Genomic DNA, 21,131 nt, shown 5'->3' on the forward strand with positions numbered 1-21,131 from the left:
TAGGGTGTTGCCTGTCCCAGGGTCTCCACTCTGTGTATGGCCACTGTGGTGTACCCAGGGACAGTAGAGAACATATCTTGTCTGTCTTCAAGGAGTCGCCGGCCGGACTTGCTCTCTCTGTCCAGTCCCTAACCTCTCGTCTAGGGGTATGTCAGCTACTCCTTGGGGGATCTCATTTTGCCCGGGGAGCTCTGGCATGGGAAGTCTCTCAGAGTCCTCCACAGCCGGAGCACTGATAGCTGCCACATCCCTGGTCCTTTCTGGATATGCCTTTAACATGTTCACATGAAAGGTCCAGCGGACTCGGTCATCTGAACATTTGGCTACCAGGTAGGTGGTGTCATTCAGCTATTCCACCCCCCAGTAGGGTCCCTGCCAGAAGGCCTGTAGCTTGTCTGTTATGACAGGCTTCAGAGCTAGGACCTTCTGCCGTACTGTCAAAGTCCAAGTACGAGCATTTCGGTCGTACCATCGTTTCTGTTTTCTTTGAGCGACCTGAAGGTTCTCTCGCACCCTGTCGGCGAGGTCCTTCAGTTGGTCCCTGAGTTGGACGTACTCCCCAATGGATGGTCTTTCCTCTTCTGTGGCCCCCTCCCAATGGGCTCTCACTAGGTGTAGGGTTCCCATTATCTTCCAGCCATACACTAATTCAAATGGGGAGAAACCGGTGGATTCCTGGGGCACCTCTCTGTATGCAAAGAGGAGTTGTGGCAGGAACCTCTCCCAGTCCTTGTGGTTGGACGAGAACATCCTAAGCAACTGCTTTAAGATCCCGTTAAATCACTCACATAGTCCATTAGTCTGGGGGTGGTATGAAGCACTGTGCAGGGGTTTGATCCCGCATAGCCTCCACAACTGCCGGGTGATCTCTGCATTGAACTGGGTTCCCTGGTCGGAGATCACTTCCCAGGTGAATATCCAAAGCATTGCATCTGCCACTGTCTCCGCTTGGATATTGGCCAGGGGGATTGCCTCTGGGTATCGGGTGGCATAGTCAACCACTGTAAGTATATACTTCTTACCAGTGGAGCTAGGTCGGGCCAAAGGTCCAATTATATCTACTGCCACTCTACTGAAGGGCTCGTCAATAATGGGAAGGGATGCCAGGGAGCTTTAGTGTGGTCTCCTGTCTTCCCTACTTTCTGACACACTGGGCAAGTTTTACAGTAGTTCTTAATATCTACTGTAATCCCTGGCCAAAAGAAGGTCTGGGTCAGGTGGTGGTGAGTCCTGGACTTTCCTAAATGTCCAGCTAGGGGAATATCATGCCCTATCTGCAGTAGGTCGGACCAAAACTTCTTCGGTACACCCAGCTGACGTTTGGGCACTGGCCCTTTTCTCCTCTCGAGCCCTCTGTCCCACTGAAAGCGTTCCTCCCCGGGGCCCTGGGGGTCAGTCCCTACCCAGTCACGATAAGGGCTAGGGTCGGGTCGCTAATGGTCTCTTGGGTGAAGTCAGAGGGAGATGCCCAGGAGAGTTGTTCAGGGGATAGGAGTCAGGCAGTAGGTATTACCTGGGTCCCCAGATCAGGTGTGGTGGCTTGGCATCTGGCTTGCTGGAGGGTGGTAACTGCAGCAACATCCTGGGGTTTATCCCCCACAAAGGCCGAGGCAAGGTGGCCGAGGTCATTTCCCAGTAAGACCTCAGCAGGCAAGTGGCTCATGACCCCCACTTCTATAGCACGGGGGCCGACACCCCAATCCAGGTGCACTCGTGTTGTGGGGATCCCTAGTACGGCACCCCCCGCCACCCCAACGGCAAGTGTCCTCCCTTTATGGCCGGAGGTGGGGGCCAGGTGGGGTTGGACCAGGGTGACTGTAGCTCCAGTGTACCTTAGTCCCTGGGCCGGCTGGCCATTGACCCAGACGTCCTGGCGATGGTGTTGGCGGTTGTCGCCAGTTGCAGGGTGGACTTTATGCAGGACCGCGACTTCTTCTTTAGCCCAGCCGGTGTAGTTGGTGGGGTCCTCGGTGTATAGGCAGTGGGCCGCAGCTTGGTAGCTCCTGACAGGAGTACTGGTCCACTGACCCGGAGAGGGATTCCTTGGCCTCCGCTCTGGGCACTCTCGTCTCATGTGGCCTTCCCGTCCGCACTCGTAGCACCCCTGGGATGAGCTGGGCCCTGAGGGGCGGACAGGCGCCGGTCGAGTCTGGGGGTACCGAGTAGGCCCGGAGGGCAGGCAGGGGTGACAGCAGAGCGGGTCGTTGGTCGGGGCTCAAAGGTGGTCTGGTGCCGGGCATCCGAGCTGCTGTGGCCGGTAGTTCCATGGGGCTGGCCAGCCAAAGGGCGGTCTGCTGAGTAGGAGTCGGAAACCCTGGTTCCCTATGGAGCTCACCTCCGGCAATTGGTCCACCTCTTACTCTCCCCACGGGGTACCAGTCCCCAAAAGACTGGAGTTCTAGGGCAAGGGGCCTCTGATGCGGCCAGAGGTAAAGATCTCCGGAGGATGCTGGGTGCAGTGGCTGGCCAGTAGATCCAGGGGCCCGGACGGGGAGGGATAAGTCGGTCAGAGACCAGCTCTTTCAAGATCAGGTTCACACACAAATTCTCACAGAAAAGGAAAGGTCTGGGAGATTGCGGTTGCTCTAAGGAGCCCAAAACCGCCAAGAAACGAGAGGGGGCGAGGTAGTAGGGGTTTAACCCTTGCAGCCCGGTATCCGTGACAGTTGGTACTCTCAGACATCTATGAGAGGGTAATGTTATGGATTAGGTTGGTACTCTCAGACATCTTTGAAATGGTAATGTTATGGAGTAGGTTGGTACTCTCAGACATCTGTGAGAGAGTAATGCTATGGAGCAGGTTGGTACTCTCAGACATCTGTGAGAGGGTAATGTTATGGAGTAGGTTGGTACTCTCAGACATCTGTGAGAGGGTAATGCTATGGAGAATTTTGGTACTCCCAGACATCTATAAGAGGGTAATGTTATGGAGCAGGTTGGTACTCTCAGACATCTGTGAGAGGGTAATGCTATGGAGCAGTTTGGTACTCTCAGACATCTGTGAGGGGTCTCACCTGTGCGTACTTGTTTATCCTGATACATGGGACAGTGACACTGCAATGTCTCCTACGCATCTGAATGTAACATCATAAAGGAAATAGTTGCCAAAAGAACCTGATGTAACATGCCTCTTAGTTGGGGGGGGGGGGGGGGGGGGGGGGAGATATCATTCACTACCTGAGCACTAAATTCTTCATACCAAGCATGTATAAACCTGCAAAAACTTGTTTCCAAATCCTTTTCACATGTAACTAAAATCTGTCGTTTAAAAAAATACTTGGTAAAATATGCTGAAATGCAAGAACTTGTACACCCATTTAGAATACCCCCCCCCCCCGGCTTTGTGTAGTGACATTTTCATCTTAAAATAAACCCAGGTACCCATATACCAGGCTGCAGGCAGGAGGCTGTCCAGAGGGGCACTAGGGGGATTCTCCCCAGAGAGGAACATACTAAATTGCTTTGTTTTGTGAGCTAATCATCGCTCCTCTGCATGTGGGTTCTAGCTTGCCAACGTTACATTTATATACTAGAACCAACAATGTTGCATGACTGTGCCCTTTTCTCTCTTTTTTACAAGTACAATATCTAACTACTGATTGTGGCTTTATGTGGGGCTGTAATCATACAATTGCTACCTAACAATATCATTGCTCCCTGAATTAAGCTATTTTTTACCATATTTACATATTAAGTTTTCATTTTTTGACATTTACAGTAGCTATGACTACAACATTGGATATTTAATTAATTAGTCATTGGGAGTGAATCATTTGTATTGCCCTATTATCACAAACAATCTTGGGGGTAGATTTATCATATGTTGAGCAGACATGGTTTGCTGTAGCGAATCATGTCCGCCCAACATCCCTAAATGCTGACAGCACACACTGTCAGCATTTATCATTGCACAAGCATTTCTTATGAAATGCTTGTGCAATGCTGCCCCCTGCATATTCATGGCCAATCGGCCACTAGCAGGGGGTGTCAATCATCCGATAATGGCGGACAAGTTAAGGAGCCGCTGCGGACCTGAAACCTCGGGCGGACACAGCAGCATCTGCTGCTTGTTAAATCCGGCCCCTAGTGTTGTTTTTTTTGTTTGTTTTTTATTTTGATATAATTATTTCACATTTATTTTTAGAAGGTTTTGAAGTGCATTTATGGCACAGTAATTTCCCCACAAAGGGACAATTTAACAAAACTCTTCTAATCCATCAAAAATCACTTTTACAGCAGCTGTTCACTGGATTGTTGGACTTTATTAAACAGCCTGTACTCCTAAAAAACTAAATTTATGCTTATCTGATAAATTAATTTCTTCGAGATGTGGTGAGTCCACGGGTTCATCTTAATTACTGTTGGTAATACCACTCCTCGCCAGCAGGAGGAGGCAAAGAGAACCACAGTAAAAACTGTTAAAGGGACAGTCTAGTCCAAAATAAACTTTCATGATTCATATAGGGCATGTAATTTTAAACAATTTTCCAATTTACTTTTATCACCAATTTTGCTTTGTTCTCTTGGTATTCTTAGTTGAAAGCTTAACCTAGGAGGTTCATATGCTAATTTCTAAAAGCTTGAAGGCCGCTCTTTTCAGAATGCATTTTAACAGTTTTTTACCACTAGAGGGTGTTAGTTCATGTGTTTCATATAGATAACACTGTGCTCATGCACGTGAAATTACCTGGGAGCCAGCACTGATTGGCTAAACTGCAAGTCTGTCAAAAGAACTGAAATAAAGGGGCAGTTTGCAGAGGCTTAGATACAAGATAATCACAGAGGTAAAAAGTATATAAATATAACTGTGTTGGTTATGCGAAACTGGGGAATGGGTAATAAAGGGATTAGCTATCTTTTAAAACAATAAAAATTCTTGTGTAGACTGTCCCTTTAAGTATCACTTCCCTACCCATAAACCCCAGTAATTCAACCAAAAGTAAATGGAGAAAGGAAAGTAACACAAGGTGCGGAGGTTACTGAGGTTTAGTCAAAAACCTAAAACAATTACCCAAAAACACAAAGGGTGGGTCTGTGGACTCACCACATCTCGAAGAAATAAATTTATCAGGTAAGCATAAATTTTGTTTTCTTCTAAAGATGTGGTGAGTCCACGGGTTCATCTTAATTACTGTTGGGAACCAATACCCAAGCTAGAGTACACAGATGAATAGGGAGGGATAAAAAACCAGCATGCCTAAACAGAAGGCACCACCGCTTGAAGAACCTTTCTCCCAAAAGTTGCCTCAGCCGAGGCAAAAGTATCAAATCTGTAAAATTTTGAAAAAGTATGCAAAGACGACCAAGTTGCAGCTTTGCAAATCTGCTCCATAGAGGGATCATTTTTGAAAGCCCAAGAAGAGGCTATGACTCTGGTGGAATGAGCCCTTATCCTCTCTGGAGGCTATTTCCCAGATGATTCATAAGCCCTGCGGATCACACTCCTTAACCAAAGAGCTAGAGTAGAGGCAGACGCTCTCTGACCTCTATACTTCCCAGAAAAATGAACAAATAAAGCTGAAGACTTCCAAAAGTATTTAGTTGTTTCCAAGTGAAACTTAAGAGCGCGAACCACATCCAGATTATGCAGCAAGCGCTCCTTCTCTGAAGAAGGCTTCGGACACCGGGAAGGAACAACAATTTCCTGATTAATATTCTTAGTAGATACAACCTTGGGAAGGAATCCCAACTTAGTACTAAGAACAGCCTTATCAGAATGAAAAATGAGATAAGGAGAATCAAACTGTAAAGCAGAGAGTTCAGATACTCTCCGAGCAGAAGAAATAGCCAACAAGAACAAAACTTTCCAAGACAAAAGTTTAATGTCAAGGGAATGCATCGGCTCAAACGGACGCTGTTGTAAAACCTTAAAGGGACACTGAAGCCAATTTTTTTTTATCATGATCCAGATAGAGCATGCAATTTTAAGCAGCTTTCTAATTTACTCCTACTATCTAATTTTCTTCATTCTCTTGGTATCTTTATTTGAAAAGCAAGAATGTAAGTTTAGATGCCGGACCATTTTTGGTGAACAACCTGGGTTGTTCTTGCTGACTGGTGGATAAATTCACTCACCAATAAACAAGTGCTGTCCATGGTACTGAACCAAAAATTGGCTGGCTCCTTAGCTTAAATGCCTTCTTTTTTAAATAAAGATAGCAAGAGAACAAAGAAAAGATTATAAAAGGAGTAAATTAGAAAGTTGCTTAAAATTGCATGCTCTATCTGAATCACGAAAGAAAACATTTGGGTTTAGTGTCCCTTTAAGCACAAGATAAAGGCTCCAAGGAGGAGCAATCACCTTAAACACCGGCCTAATTCTGACTAAAGCCTGACAAAAAGACTGAACATCTGGCACATCTGCCAAACGTTTGTGTAAAAGGACTGATAAGGCCGAAAATTTGACCCTTCAGGGTACTAACAGACAAGCCTTTATCCAGACCCTCCTGAAGAAAGGATAATATTCTTAGGATGCTAACCTTACTCCAAGAATATCCCTTAGCTTCACACCTAAAAAGATATTTCCTCCATATCTTATGGTAAATCCTTCTAGTGACCGGCTTACGAGCCTGGATCAGTGTCTCAATCACTGACTCTGAAAAACCTCGCTTAGATAGAATCAAACGTTCAATCTCCAAGCGGTCAGCTTCAGAGAAACAAGATTTGGATGACGAAGAGACCCCTGAAGAAGAAGGTCCTTCCTCATAGAAAGCTTCCATGGAGGTAGAGTTGACATCTCCACTAGATCTGCATACCAGATTCTCTGAGGCCAAGCTGGGGCGATTAGAATCACTGATGCTCATTCCTGTCTTATGCGGGCAATCACCCGAGACAGGGGGGAAAACGGACGAAAAAGATAAGCCAACTGGAAGTCCCATGGAACTACCAGGGCGTCTATTAGAAAGGCCTGAGGATCCCTTGACCTGGAACCGTACCTTGGAAGGTTTGCATTTTGGCGGGACGCCATGAGATCCAACTCTGGCATCCCCCATCTGGATAACAGTCTTCCACCCACTGAATGATCCGAGACACCTCCCTCATCGCTAGGGAACTTTGTGTTCCCCCCTGATGGTTAATGTACGCTACTGATGTTATGTTGTCTGATTGGAATCTGATGAACTGGTTCGAGGTCAACTGAGGCCAAGCTAAAAGCGAATTGTAACTTGCTCTCAACTCCAGAATTTTGATCGGTAGTTTGGACTCCTCCTGAGTCCAAAGACCCTGAGCTTTGAGGGATTTCCAGACTGCCCCCCAGCCCACCAGCTTTGAGGGATTTCCAGACTGCCCCCCAGCCCACCACGCTGGCGTCTGTAGTCACTATCACCTAAGATGGTCTCCAAAAGCAAGTGCCCCGGGACAGTTGTTCTCGAGAAAGCCACCAATGAAGAGAATTCTTTGTCTTCTGATCCAACACTATCTTTGGAGAAAGATCCAGATAATCTCCATTCGACTGATTGAGCATGCATAACTGTAAAGCTCTCAGATGAAAACAAGCAAATGTTACGATGTCCATGGCTGCCACCATCAGTCCAATTACTACCATACACTGAGCAACTGAAGGACAAAGTGTCTCCTGAAGGACTCGACAAGCCGATAGAAGCTTGACAGTTCTGGTCTCCGTCAGGAATATCTTCATCAGAACAGAGTCTATAATCGTCCCTAAGAACACAACTCTTGTTGCTGGAACCAGAGAACTCTATTCCACATTTACCGGAGGAAGGAGAGTAACATCTGAGTGTGAGATGCCGCCTTTGGAAAGGAGGGGAGCCTGAATTAGAATGTCGTCCAGATAGGGGCCACTGCTATCCCCCTTGACCAGACCACCGCAAGAAGGGCCCCTAGAACTTTCGAGAATATTCTGGGAGCTGTGGCCAGGCCGAAAGGCAAGGCCACAAACTGAAATTGACGATCCAGAAATGCAAATCTCAGAAACTTGTGATGATCCCTGTGGATGGGAACATGTAAGTAAGCGTCCATCAAATCTATGGTCGTCATATACTGACCCTCTTGGATCAAAGGAAGAATTGTCTGAATGGTTTCCATCTTGAATGATGGAAGCTTGAGGAATTTGTTTAGACATTTTAAGTCTAGAATCGGGCGGAAGGTTCCCTCTTTTTTTGGGAACCACAAACAGGTTTGAATAAAAACCCAGACCCTGTTCCAACTTTGGAACCGGAACAATCACCCCCAGGGCCAAGAGGTCTTTGATACACCTCAAGAACGCCTCTCTCTTTATTTGGTCAGCAGATAACCTAGAAAGGTGAAACCTGCCCCTGGAGGGACAACCCTTGAATTCTAACCTGTAGCCCAGAGACACAATTTCCACCGCCCATGGGTCTGGAACGTCCCTTAACCAGACTTGAGTGAACTGAGAGAGTCTGCCCCCACTAGATCCAGGCCTGGATAGGGGGCAACCCCTTCATGCAGACTTAGAGTCGGTAGCAGGCTTTTTGGCCTGTTTACTCTTACTCCAGGACTGAGTCGGTTTTCAGGCTGGCTTGTTATTATCCTGCTTGGACGAAGATGAAGAGGACTTCCCTCTAAAGTTACGAAAGGAAAGAAAATTACTTTGACGTCCCTTCGGTTTGCTCCACTTATCCTGGGGCAGAAAAGACCCTTTTCCGCCTGTAACATCAGAAATGATTTCCGCCAAACCCGGTCCAAATAAGGTCTTCCCCTTGTAAGGAAGAGCCATCAGTTTAGTCTTAGATGAAACATCAGCTGACCAAGACTTCAACCATAAAGCCGTCTGGCCAAAACAGCAAAACCAGAAGCCTTAGCTCCCAATCTAAGGACCTGGAGGACAGCATCAGCAATATAGGAATTGGCGAACCTGAGAGCTCTGATTCGGTCCTGAATCTCGTCAAGAGGCGTTTCCTCCTGTAGAGAATCTGCTAATGCCTCAAACCAATATGAGGCAGCACTAGTCAATACAGACCACTGGTTGCCATTGGAGACCAAGGTGTGCATAGATCTTCTTACGATAAGCCTCCATCTTTTTATCCATAGGATACTTGAAGGCGCAACTATCCTCAATAGGTATAGTCGTCCTATTGGCTAGAGTGGAAATGGCACCCTCTACCTTGGGTACCGAAGACCAAACCTCTGTAATGGAAGAATCTACTGGAAACATTTTCTTAAACACCGGAGGAGGATTAAAAAACACTCCTGGTTTCTCCCACTCTTGCGCTATGATTTCCTTAGCCCTATCTGGGACCGGAAAAACCTCAGAAGAGGAAGGAACATCAAAGAAACTATTACGTTTATTGGACTTCTTAGGCGTTACTACTGCCTGAGAATCAGAATCGTCCAAAGTAGTTAAAAAAAAATTTATGCTTACCTGATAAATTCCTTTCTCCTGTAGTGTAGTCAGTCCACGGGTCATCCATTACTTATGGGATTATATCTCCTCCCTAACAGGAAGTGCAAGAGGATCACCCAAGCAGAACTGCTATATAGCTCCTCCCCTCTACGTCACACCCAGTCATTCGACCGAAACCAAACGAGAAAGGAGAAACTATAGGGTGCAGTGGTGACTGGAGTTTAATTTAAAAATTAGACCTGCCATAAAAACAGGGCGGGCCGTGGACTGACTACACTACAGGAGAAAGGAATTTATCAGGTAAGCATAAATTTTGTTTTCTCCTGTTAAGTGTAGTCAGTCCACGGGTCATCCATTACTTATGGGATACCAATACCAAAGCTAAAAGTACACGGATGACGGGAGGGACAGGCAGAATCTTTACACGGAAGGAACCACTGCCTGAAGAACCTTTCTCCCAAAAACAGCCTCAGAAGAAGCAAAAGTGTCAAATTTGTAAAATTTGGAAAAAGTATGAAGTGAAGACCAAGTTGCAGCCTTGCAAATCTGTTCAACAGAGGCCTCATTCTTAAAGGCCCAAGTGGAAGCCACAGCTCTCGTAGAATGAGCTGTAATTCTTTCAGGAGGCTGCTGTCCAGCAGTCTCATAGGCTAAACGTATTATGCTACGAAGCCAGAAAGAGAGAGAGGTAGCAGAAGCTCTTTGACCTCTCCTCTGTCCAGAATAAACGACAAACAGGGAAGAAGTTTGGTGAAAATCTTTAGTTGCCTGCAAATAAAATTTCAGGGCACGGACTACGTCTAGATTGTGTAGAAGTCGTTCCTTCTTTGAAGAAGGGTTAGGACACAATGATGGAACAACAATCTCTTGATTGATATTCCTGTTAGTGACTACCTTAGGTAAGAACCCAGGTTTAGTACGCAGAACTACCTTATCTGAATGAAAAATCAGATAAGGAGAATCACAATGTAAGGCCGATAACTCAGAGACTCTTCGAGCCGAGGAAATAGCCATTAAAAACAGAATTTTCCAAGATAATAGTTTGATATCAATGGAATGAAGGGGTTCAAACGGAACACCCTGTAAAACGTTAAGAACTAAGTTTAAGCTCCACGGAGGAGCAACAGACTTAAACACAGGCTTAATCCTGGCCAAAGCCTGACAAAAAGCCTGAACGTCTGGAACTTCTGACAGACGTTTGTGTAAAAGAATGGACAGAGCTGAGATCTGTCCCTTTAAAGAACTTGCAGGTAAACCCTTTTCCAAACCTTCTTGTAGAAAAGACAATATCCTAGGAATCCTAACCTTACTCCATGAGTAACTTTTGGATTCGCACCAATGTAAGTATTTACGCCATATTTTATGGTAAATTTTCCTGGTAACAGGTTTCCTAGCCTGTATTAAGGTATCAATTACTGACTCCAAAAATCCACGCTTTGATAAAATCAAGCGTTCAATCTCCATGCAGTCAGCCTCAGAGAAATTAGATTTTGATGTTTGAAAGGACCCTGAATTAGAAGGTCCTGTCTCAGTGGCAGAGACCAAGGTGGACAGGATGACATGTCCACTAGATCTGCATACCAGGTCCTGCGTGGCCACGCAGGCGCTATCAGAATCACCGATGCTCTCTCCTGTTTGATCCTGGTAATCAATCGAGGAAGCATCGGGAAAGGTGGAAACACATAAGCTGTGTTGAAGGCCCAAGGTGCTGTCAGAGCATCTATCAGAACCGCACCCGGGTCCCTGGACCTGGAACCGTAACAAGGAAGCTTGGCGTTCTGGCGAGACGCCATGAGATCCAGATCCGGCTTGCCCCAACGTCGAAGTATTTGGGCAAAGACCTCCGGATGAAGTTCCCACTCCCCCGGATGAAAAGTCTGGCGACTTAGAAAGTCCGCCTCCCAGTTCTCCACACCTGGGATGTGGATCGCTGATAGGTGGCAAGAGTGAGACTCTGCCCAGTGAATTATCTTTGAGACTTCCATCATTGCTAGGGAACTCCTTGTCCCTCCTTGATGGTTTATGTAAGCCACAGTCGTGATGTTGTCCGACTGAAACCTGATGAACCTCAGAGTTGCTAACTGAGGCCAAGCTAGAAGGGCATTGAAAACTGCTCTTAATTCCAGAATGTTTATGGGTAGGAGACTCTCCTCCTGAGTCCATGATCCCTGAGTCTTCAGGGAATTCCAGACAGCGCCCCAACCTAGCAGGCTGGCGTCTGTTGTTACAATCGTCCAATCTGGTCTGCAAAAGGGCATCCCCTTGGACAGATGTGGCCGAGAGAGCCACCATAGAAGAGAATTTCTGGTCTCCTGATCCAGATTCAGCATAGGGGACAAATCTGAGTAATCCCCATTCCACTGACTTAGCATGCACAATTGCAGTGGTCTGTGATGTAGGCGTGCAAAAGGTACTATGTCCATTGCCGCTACCATTAAACCGATTACCTCCATGCATTGAGCCACTGACGGGTGTGGAATGGAATGAAGGACACGGAAAGCATTTAGAAGCTTTGTTAACCTGTCCTCCGTCAGGTAAATTTTCATTTTTAGCGAATCTATAAGAGTCCCTAAGAAGGGAACTCTTGTGAGTGGCAATAGAGAACTTTTTTCTTCGTTCACCTTCCACCCATGTGACCTTAGAAATGCCAGTACTAACTCTGTATGAGACTTGGCGATTTGGAAACTTGACGCTTGTATCAGAATGTCGTCTAGGTACGGAGCTACCGATATTCCTCGCGGTCTTAGTACCGCCAGAAGAGAACCCAGAACCTTTGTGAAGATTCTTGGAGCAGTAGCTAACCCGAAGGGAAGAGCTACAAATTGGTAATGCCTGTCTAGAAAGGCAAACCTTAGGTACCGATAATGATCCTTGTGAATCGGTATGTGAAGGTAGGCATCCTTTAAATCCACTGTGGTCATGTACTGACCCCTTTGGATCATGGGTAAGATTGTCCAAATAGTTTCCATTTTGAACGATGGAACTCTTAGGAATTTGTTTAGGATCTTTAAATCCAAGATTGGTCTGAAGGTTCCTTCTTTCTTGGGAACCACAAACAGATTTGAGTAAAACCCTAGTCCGTGTTCCGACCGCGGAACCGGGTGAATCACTCCCATTAGAAAAAGATCTTGTACACAGCGTAGAAACGCCTCTTTCTTTATCTGGTTTGTTGACAACCTTGAAAGATGAACTCTCCCTTTTGGAGGAGAAGCTTTGAAGTCCAGAAGATATCCCTGAGATATGATCTCTAACGCCCAGGGATCCTGGACATCTCTTGCCCAAGCCTGGGCGAAGAGAGAAAGTCTGCCCCCCACTAGATCCGTTTCCGGATTGGGGGCCCTGACTTCATGCTGTCTTAGGGGCAGCAGCAGGTTTTATGGCCTGCTTGCCCTTGTTCCAGGACTGGTTAGGTTTCCAGCCCTGTCTGTAGCGAGCAACAGTTCCCTCCTGTTTTGGAGCGGAGGAAGTTGATGCTGTTCCTGCCTTGAAGTTACGAAAGGCACGAAAATTAGACTGTCTAGCCCTTGGTTTGGCTCTGTCTTGAGGCAGGGCATGGCCCTTACCTCCAGTAATGTCAGCTATAATTTCTTTCAAACCGGGCCCGAATAATGTCTGCCCCTTGAAAGGTATGTTAAGCAATATAGATTTAGAAGTCACATCAGCTGACCAGGATTTAAGCCATAGCGCTCTGCGCGCCTGAATGGCGAATCCGGAATTCTTAGCCGTAAGTTTAGTTAAATGTACTACGGCATCAGAAATAAATGAATTAGCTAGCTTAAGGACTCTAAGCTTGTCTGTAATCTCATCCAACGTAGCTGAGCTAATGGTCTCTTCCAGAGACTCAAACCAGAATGCAGCCGCAGCCGTGACAGGCGCAATGCATGCAAGGGGTTGTAATATAAAACCTTGTTGAACAAACATTTTCTTAAGGTAACCCTCTAACTTTTTATCCATTGGATCTGAAAAAGCACAGCTATCCTCCACCGGGATAGTGGTACGCTTAGCTAAAGTAGAAACTGCTCCCTCCACCTTAGGGACTGTCTGCCATAAGTCCCGTGTGGTGGCGTCTATTGGAAACATTTTTCTAAATATAGGAGGGGGTGAGAAGGGCACACCGGGTCTATCCCACTCCTTGTTAACAATTTCTGTAAGCCTTTTAGGTATAGGAAAAACGTCAGTACACGTCGGTACCGCGAAATATTTATCCAGCCTACATATTTTCTCTGGGATTGCAACCGTGCTACAATCATTCAGAGCCGCTAATACCTCCCCTAGTAACACACGGAGGTTCTCAAGCTTAAATTTAAAATTTGAAATGTCTGAATCCAGTTTATTTGGATCAGAACCGTCACCCACAGAATGAAGCTCTCCGTCTTCATGTTCTGCAAACTGTGACGCAGTATCAGACATGGCCCTAGTATTATCAGCGCACTCTGTTCTTATCCCAGAGTGGTCGCGTTTACCCCTAAGTTCTGGCAATTTAGATAAAACTTCAGTCATAACATTAGCCATGTCTTGCAAAGTGATTTGTAATGGCCGCCCTGATGTACTTGGCGTCACAATATCACGCACCTCCTGAGCGGGAGATGCAGGTACTGACACGTGAGGAGAGTTAGTCGGCATAACTTTCCCCTCGTTGTCTGGTGAAATTTTCTTTACATGTACAGATTGGTTTTTACTTAAAGTAGCATCAATACAATTAGTACACAAATTTCTATTGGGCTCCACATTGGCTTTTGAACATATAGCACAAAGAGATTCCTCTGTGTCAGACATGTTTAAACAAACTAGCAATTAGACTAGCAAGCTTGGAAAATGCTTATCAACTAAATTTTCAAGCAATATAAAAAACGTTACTGTGCCTTTAAGAAGCACACAAAAAACTGTCACAGTTGAAATAACAAGGAACCGGATTAGTTATAGCAACAAAATTTTTACATTAAATGCATAAATTTAGCAAAGGAATGCACCCACTAGCAAATGGATGATTAACCCCTTAATAACAAAACCGGATAACAAATAAAAAATATATACGTTTTTGTCACAGTCAAGCACAATCTCACAGGTCTGCTGTGAGTGATTACCTCCCTCAAAAGTAGATTTGGAGACCCCTGAGCTCTGTAGAGACGTCCTGGATCATGCAGGGAGAACAAGGAAGACTGTGACTGATTTTCTAGTGCGCAATAAAAGCCCCAAAATAGGCCCCTCCCACACATAATACAACAGTGGGGAAGCTCAGCAAACTGATTTTATTCAAAAATAAACGATAGCCATGTGAAATATAAAGCCCATAAAATTTTTCACCAAGTACCTCAGAGAAAAAAACGATTAACATGTCAGTAAACGTTTTAAATATAAATATGTGAAATGTCAATAAAAAGCCTGTTGCTAGTCGCTTTCACTGCAGAAAAGGCTATAATTTATATGCATACAGTATTTTCTTAGTGAAGTGCCATTCCCCAGAAATACTTCAGTGCAAACATACATACATATCAGCCTGATACCAGTTGCTACTACTGAATTTAAGGCTGTACTTACATTACATCGGTATTAGCAGTATTTTCTCAGTCAATTCCATTCCTTAGAAAATAATATACTGCAACATACCTCTTTGCAGGTGAACCCTGCCCGCTGTCCCCTGTTCTGAAGTTACCTCGCTCCTCAGAATGGCCGAGAACAGCAAATGGATCTTAGTTACGTCCGCTAAGATCATACACAACTCAGGTAGATTCTTCTTCTAATGCTGCCTGAGAAAAAACAACACACTCCGGTGCTGTTTAAAATAACAAACTTTTGAAAAGGTAAAAATATGAATCATGTAAAAATGGAATTGTCAATATGTTGATAACAGACGCTTTCATAACATGCAAATATGTGCACTAACGAGAAAATTATTGTAACCTAAACTGTGAAATAATAAAAAGAATTAAAAAAAAAAATAAAATAACAAACTTTTGATTGAAGAAATAAAAACTAAGTTTAACAACCACAGTCCTCTCACACGTCCTATCTATTAGTTAGGTGCAAGAGAATGACTGGGTGTCATGTAGAGGGGAGGAGCTATATAGCAGCTCTGCTTGGGTGATCCTCTTGCACTTCCTGTTAGGGAGGAGATATAATCCCATAAGTAATGGATGACCCGTGGACTGACTACACTTAACAGGAGAAACCTCCTTTAGTAACACCCGGAGGTGTTCTAGCTTAAACCTGAAGGAAAAATCTTCACTATCAGAGAAGGGCATTATACTGTCTAAATCTGAAATCTCACCCTCTGAGTGAGAATTCTCCTCATCCTCTGATCTTAAAGGAACCTGAGAGTCAACGTTAGAAACAGATACCCTAGTCTCTGAAACCTTAGATTTTCTCTTGCGCTTCCCTGAAAATCTGGGAAACTCGGCTAAGGCTGCAGATATTGCTGAGGACACCTGTGCAGCAATCTCTGCCTTTAAAAATGCTCGAACAGCAAGGGTAGCAAACCCAATAGGGGGCGCTAATATATATACAAAATACCATATATCATTGTATATAAGAGAACACAAAGTAGATATAAAATCACCAATGGATATCAGAGTCCTTAGTAAGGATAAAAAATATGGAGAAGAGTCCAGTATGACTGTCCAAAAGATCCGAAGGCAGCACACAATCTTCACCATCCAATGGTCAGCATGTCTAAAAATACAAAAGAAGGAAAGAGGCGCCATATGTGTGAATCTGCAGCAACCAAGATCATAAATAGAACAAGTGCAGGGTACTCACAATATGTAGCGGCACTCAATTATGCCTATAGGTGCGGGCTGGTGTTCACAGCAGACCAGCTAGCTGTACAAGGCACAAGCAGGATATCACAGACGGCAGAGTCCACAGTTGCTCCAATGAGATATTAGCATTCCATCCAGTGATAAGGAGATCTGGAGCTGAGCACAGGAAAACAGAAAGGCACGCAGACTGTGTGAATCTGTAATCACCCAATTAGTTTTAAACAAGTACTAGGTACTCACATTCTGTAGCGGCACTCCAGTGTGCCTATAGAGGCGGGCTGGTTATCACAGCAAACCAGCTAGCTGTATAAGGCAAGACACAGGAACTCCCCAGCAGTGGATTCAACAGGTAGCTCAAATAATAACAATCAGCAATGAGGATATATAATAAAAACGGATTTAATATAAAATAAAAAGGGTCCTCCATGGACTTTCTGGCTCGCAATGGACTCTTTCTTAAAATCATTCTGCACTCCTTGCCACAAGCATCTTGTATACACATTCTTACTAAATGCACGAAATTGTATGGTGCTTTGTTTCTGTTATGTTTTTATATTATTTTAATAAAGCTTGTTTGAAAAAATAAATAAATAAATACAATTCTAAAATATATCACTCATGCAGTGTAAGTAAATAGCATGCAACGCGTTTCACGGTGTAAACCGTTTCATCAGGTATAAACAGTTTCATCAGCCAATAGAATGCAAGCTCAATCTGATTGGCTGATTGGATCAGCCAATCGGATTGAACTTGAATCTGATTGATTCAATCAGCCAATCAGATTTTTCCTACCTTAATTCCGATTGGCTGATAGAATCCTATCAGCCAATCGGAATTCGAGGGACGCCATCTTGGATGACGTCCCTTAAAGGAACCTTCATTCGTCGTCTAGTCGTCGGGAGAAGAGGATGTTCCGCGCCGGAGGTCTTGAAGATGGAGCCGCTCCTCGTCGGATGGATGAAGATAGAAGATGCCGCTTGGATGAAGATGTTTGCCGGTCCGGATGTCCTCTTCTTGCCGGATAGGATGAAGACTTCGGAGCCTCTTCTGGACCTCTTCTTGCCAGATAGGATGAAGACTTCGGAGCCTCTTCTGGACGGATCGGTGATACCCGACGTGGTGAAGATAAGGTAGGGAGATCTTCAGGGGCTTAGTGTTAGGTTTTTTAAGGGGGGGTTTGGGTTAGATTAGGGGTATGTGGGTGGTGGGTTGTAATGTTGGGGGGTGTATTGTATGTTTTTTTTACAGGCAAAAGAGCTGAATTATTTGGGGCATGCCCCGCAAAAGGCCCTTTTAAGGGCTGGTAAGGTAAAAGAGCTGTAAACTTTTTATTTTAGATTAGGGTAGGGCATTTTTTTATTTTGGGGGGCTTTATTATTTTTTTAGGGGGCTTAGAGTAGGTGTAATTAGTTTAAAATTCTTGTAATCTTTTTTTATTTTTTGTAATTTAGTGGGTTTTTTTGTAATTTAGTGTTTGTTTGTTTTTTGTAATTTAGTTTAGTTGATTTAATTGTAGATAATTGTAGGTAATTGTAGGTAGTTTATTTAATTAATTTATTGATAGTGTAGTGTTAGGTTTAATTGTAACTTAGGTTAGGATTTATTTTACAGGTAATTTTGTAATTATTTTAACTAGGTAGCTATTAAATAGTTATTAACTATTTAATAGCTATTGTACCTGGTTAAAATAAATACAAAGATGCCTGTAAAAACAGAATTCATGCTTACCTGATAAATTACTTTCTCTTGCGGTGTATCCAGTCCAAGGATTCATCCTTACTTGTGGGATATTCTCATTCCCTACAGGAAGTGGCAAAGAGATCACACAGCAGAGCTGTCCATATAGCTCCCCCCCTAGCTCCACCCCCCAGTCATTCGACCGAAGGCTAGGAGAAAAGGAGAAACCATAGGGTGCAGTGGTGACTGTAGTTTAAACAAAAAATTTTTTAACCTGACTTAATTGCCAGGGCGGGCCGTGGACTGGATACACCGCAAGAGAAAGTAATTTATCAGGTAAGCATAAATTCTGTTTTCTCTTGCAAGGTGTATCCAGTCCACGGATTCATCCTTACTTGTGGGATACCAATACCAAAGCTTTAGGACACGGATGAAGGGAGGGAACAAGACAGGTAACCTAAACGGAAGGCACCACTGCTTGCAAAACCTTTCTCCCAAAAATAGCTTCTGAAGAAGCAAAAGTATCGAATTTGTTAAATTTTGCAAAAATATGCAGTGAAGACCAAGTCGCTGCCTTACAAATCTGTTCAACAGAAGCCTCATTCTTGAAAGCCCATGTGGAAGCCACAGCTCTGGTGGAATGAGCTGTAATTCGTTCAGGAGGCTGCTGCCCAGCAGTCTCATAAGCCAATCAGATGATGCTTTTCAGCCAGAAGGAAAGAGAGGTAGCAGTCGCTTTCTGACCTCTCCTCTTACCAGAATAAACGACAAACAAGGATGATGTTTGTCTGAAATCTTTAGTTGCTTGCAAATAGAATTTCAAAGCACGAACCACATCAAGATTGTGTAATAGCCGTTCCTTCTTAGAAGCTGGATTAGGACACAGGGAAGGAACAATGATTTCCTGGTTCATTTTCTTATAAGAAACAACCTTAGGAAGAAAACTAGGTTTGGTACGTAAAACTACCTTATCTGCATGGAACACCAGATAGGGTGAATTACACTGCAAAGCAGACAATTCAGAAACAGAGCAGAAGATATAGCTACCAAAAACAAAACTTTCCAAGATAATAACTTTATATCTATGGAATGTAAAGGTTCAAACGGAACCCCTTGAAGAACTGAAAGAACTAAATTTAGACTCCATGGCGGAGCAACTGGTTTATAGACAGGCTTGATTCTGATTAAAGCCTGAGCAAACGCTTGAACGTCTGGTACCTCCGCCAGACGCTTGTGTAAAAGAATAGACAGAGCAGATATCTGTCCCTTTAAGGAACTAGCTGACAAACCTTTCTCCAATCCTTCTTGGAGAAAACACAATATCCTTGGAATCCTAATCTTACTCCACGAGTGACCCTTGGATTCACACCAACAAAGATATTTCCGCCATATCTTATGGTAAATTTTCCTGGTGACAGGCTTTCTAGCCTGTATCAGAGTATCTATAACTGATTCCGAGAAACCACGCTTAGATAGAATTAAGCGTTCAATCTCCAAGCAGTCAGCCGCAGAGAAACTAGATTTGGATGCTTGAATGGACCCTGTATTAGAAGATCCTGCCTCATTGGCAGTGTCCATGGCGGGACAGATGACATGTCCACTAGGTCTGCATACCAAGTCCTGCGTGGCCACGCAGGCGCTATCAGAATTACCGAGGCCTTCTCCTGCTTGATTCTGGCTACCAGACGAGGGAGAAGGGGAAACGGTGGAAAGGCATAAGCCAGATTGAAGGACCAAGGCGCTACTAGAGCATCTATCAATGCCGCCTGGGGGTCCCTGGACCTGGATCCGTAGAGAGGAAGTTTGGAGTTCTGACGGGACGCCATCAGATCCAATTCTGGAATGCCCCATAGCTGGGTCAGCTGAGCAAAAACCTCTGGGTGGAGTTCCCACTCCCCCAGGTGAAAAGTCTGACGACTTAGAAAATCCGCCTCCCAGTTGTCTACTCCTGGGATGTGAATTGCAGATAGATGGCAGGAGTGATCCTCCGCCCACCTGATTATTTTGGTGACTTCCTTCATCGCTAAGGAACTCTTTGTTCCCCCCTGATGATTGATATACGCCACAGTCGTGATGTTGTCCGACTGAAATCTGATGAATTTGGCCGCCGCTAGTTGAGTCCATGCCTGAAGCGAGTTGAATATCGCTCTCAGTTCCAAAATGTTTATCAGGAGAAGAGACTCTTCCTGAGACCATAAGCCCTGAGCTTTCAGGGAGTCCCAGACCGCCCCCCAGCCTAACAGACTGGCATCGGTCGTTACAATGATCCACACCGGTCTGCGGAAGCATATTCCCTGAGACAGGTGATCCTGAGACAACCACCAGAGAAGAGAGTCTCTGGTTTTCTGGTCCAGTTGTATTTGAGGAGACAAATCTGCATAATCTCCATTCCACTGTTTGAGCATGCACAGTTGCAGATGTATTCGGGCAAAAGGGACTACGTCCTTTGCCGCTACCATTAATCCGATTACCTCCATGCACTGAGCTACAAATGGCCGAGGAATGGAATGAAGAACTCGGCAGGTGGTTTAAAGCTTTAATTTTCTGACCTCCGTCAGAAATATTTTCATGTCTACCGAATCTATTAATGTTCCCAGGAAGGGAACCCTTGTGAGCGGGGACAGAGAACTTTTTTCGGCATTCACCTTCCACCCGTGAGACCTTAGAAAGGCCAGAACAATCTCCGTATGAGCCTTGGCTCTGGGAAAAGACGACGCCTGTATTAAGATGTCGTCCAAATAAGGTGCTACTGCAATGCCCCGCGGTCTTAGTACCGCCAGAAGGGACCCTAGCACTTTTGTGAAAATTCTGGGAGCGGTGGCCAACCCGAAGGGAAGGGCCACGGACTGGTAATGCTTGTCCTGAAAGGCGAACCTTAGGAACTGATGATGATCTTTGTGGATAGGAATATGTAGGTACGCATCCTTTAGATCCACGGTAGTCATATTTTGACCTTCCTGGATCATAGGTAAGATTGTCCGAATGGTCTCCATCTTGAATGATGGAACTCTGAGGAATTTGTTTAGAATTTTTAGATCCAGGATTGGCCTGAAAGTTCCTTCCTTTTTGGGAACCACAAACAGGTTTGAGTAAAAACCCAGTCCTTGTTCTGTAATTGGAACTGGACATATCACTCCCATCTTGAGTAGATCTTCTACACAGCGTAAGAACGCCTCTTTCTTTGACTGGTCTGTAGACAGACGAGAAATGTGGAACCTTCCCCTTGGAGGGGAGTCCTTGAATTCTAGAAGATGTCCCTGAGTAACGATCTCTAATGCCCAGGGATCGTGAACATCCCTTGCCCAAGCCTGAGCGAAGAGAGAGAGTCTGCCCCCTACCAGATCCGGTCCCGGATCGGGGGCTACCCCTTCATG

At 44.9% G+C, this 21,131-nt stretch overlaps 1 protein-coding gene across 1 annotated transcript in view; it reads right to left on the reverse strand.

Annotated features, from left to right (window-relative positions):
• MEI1 (meiotic double-stranded break formation protein 1) overlaps window positions 1-21,131 on the reverse strand; it is a 1,068,659-nt gene that overhangs the window by 12,670 nt on the left and 1,034,858 nt on the right. Inside the window, 1 exon segment of the mRNA XM_053689435.1 lies at window positions 3,015-3,074. Within this exon segment, the coding sequence (XP_053545410.1) occupies window positions 3,029-3,074 (46 nt within the window). The 3' untranslated portion in view covers window positions 3,015-3,028.

The sequence above is a fragment of the Bombina bombina genome, chromosome 7 (assembly GCF_027579735.1).
Source record: "Bombina bombina isolate aBomBom1 chromosome 7, aBomBom1.pri, whole genome shotgun sequence".
Taxonomy (NCBI): domain Eukaryota; kingdom Metazoa; phylum Chordata; class Amphibia; order Anura; family Bombinatoridae; genus Bombina; species Bombina bombina.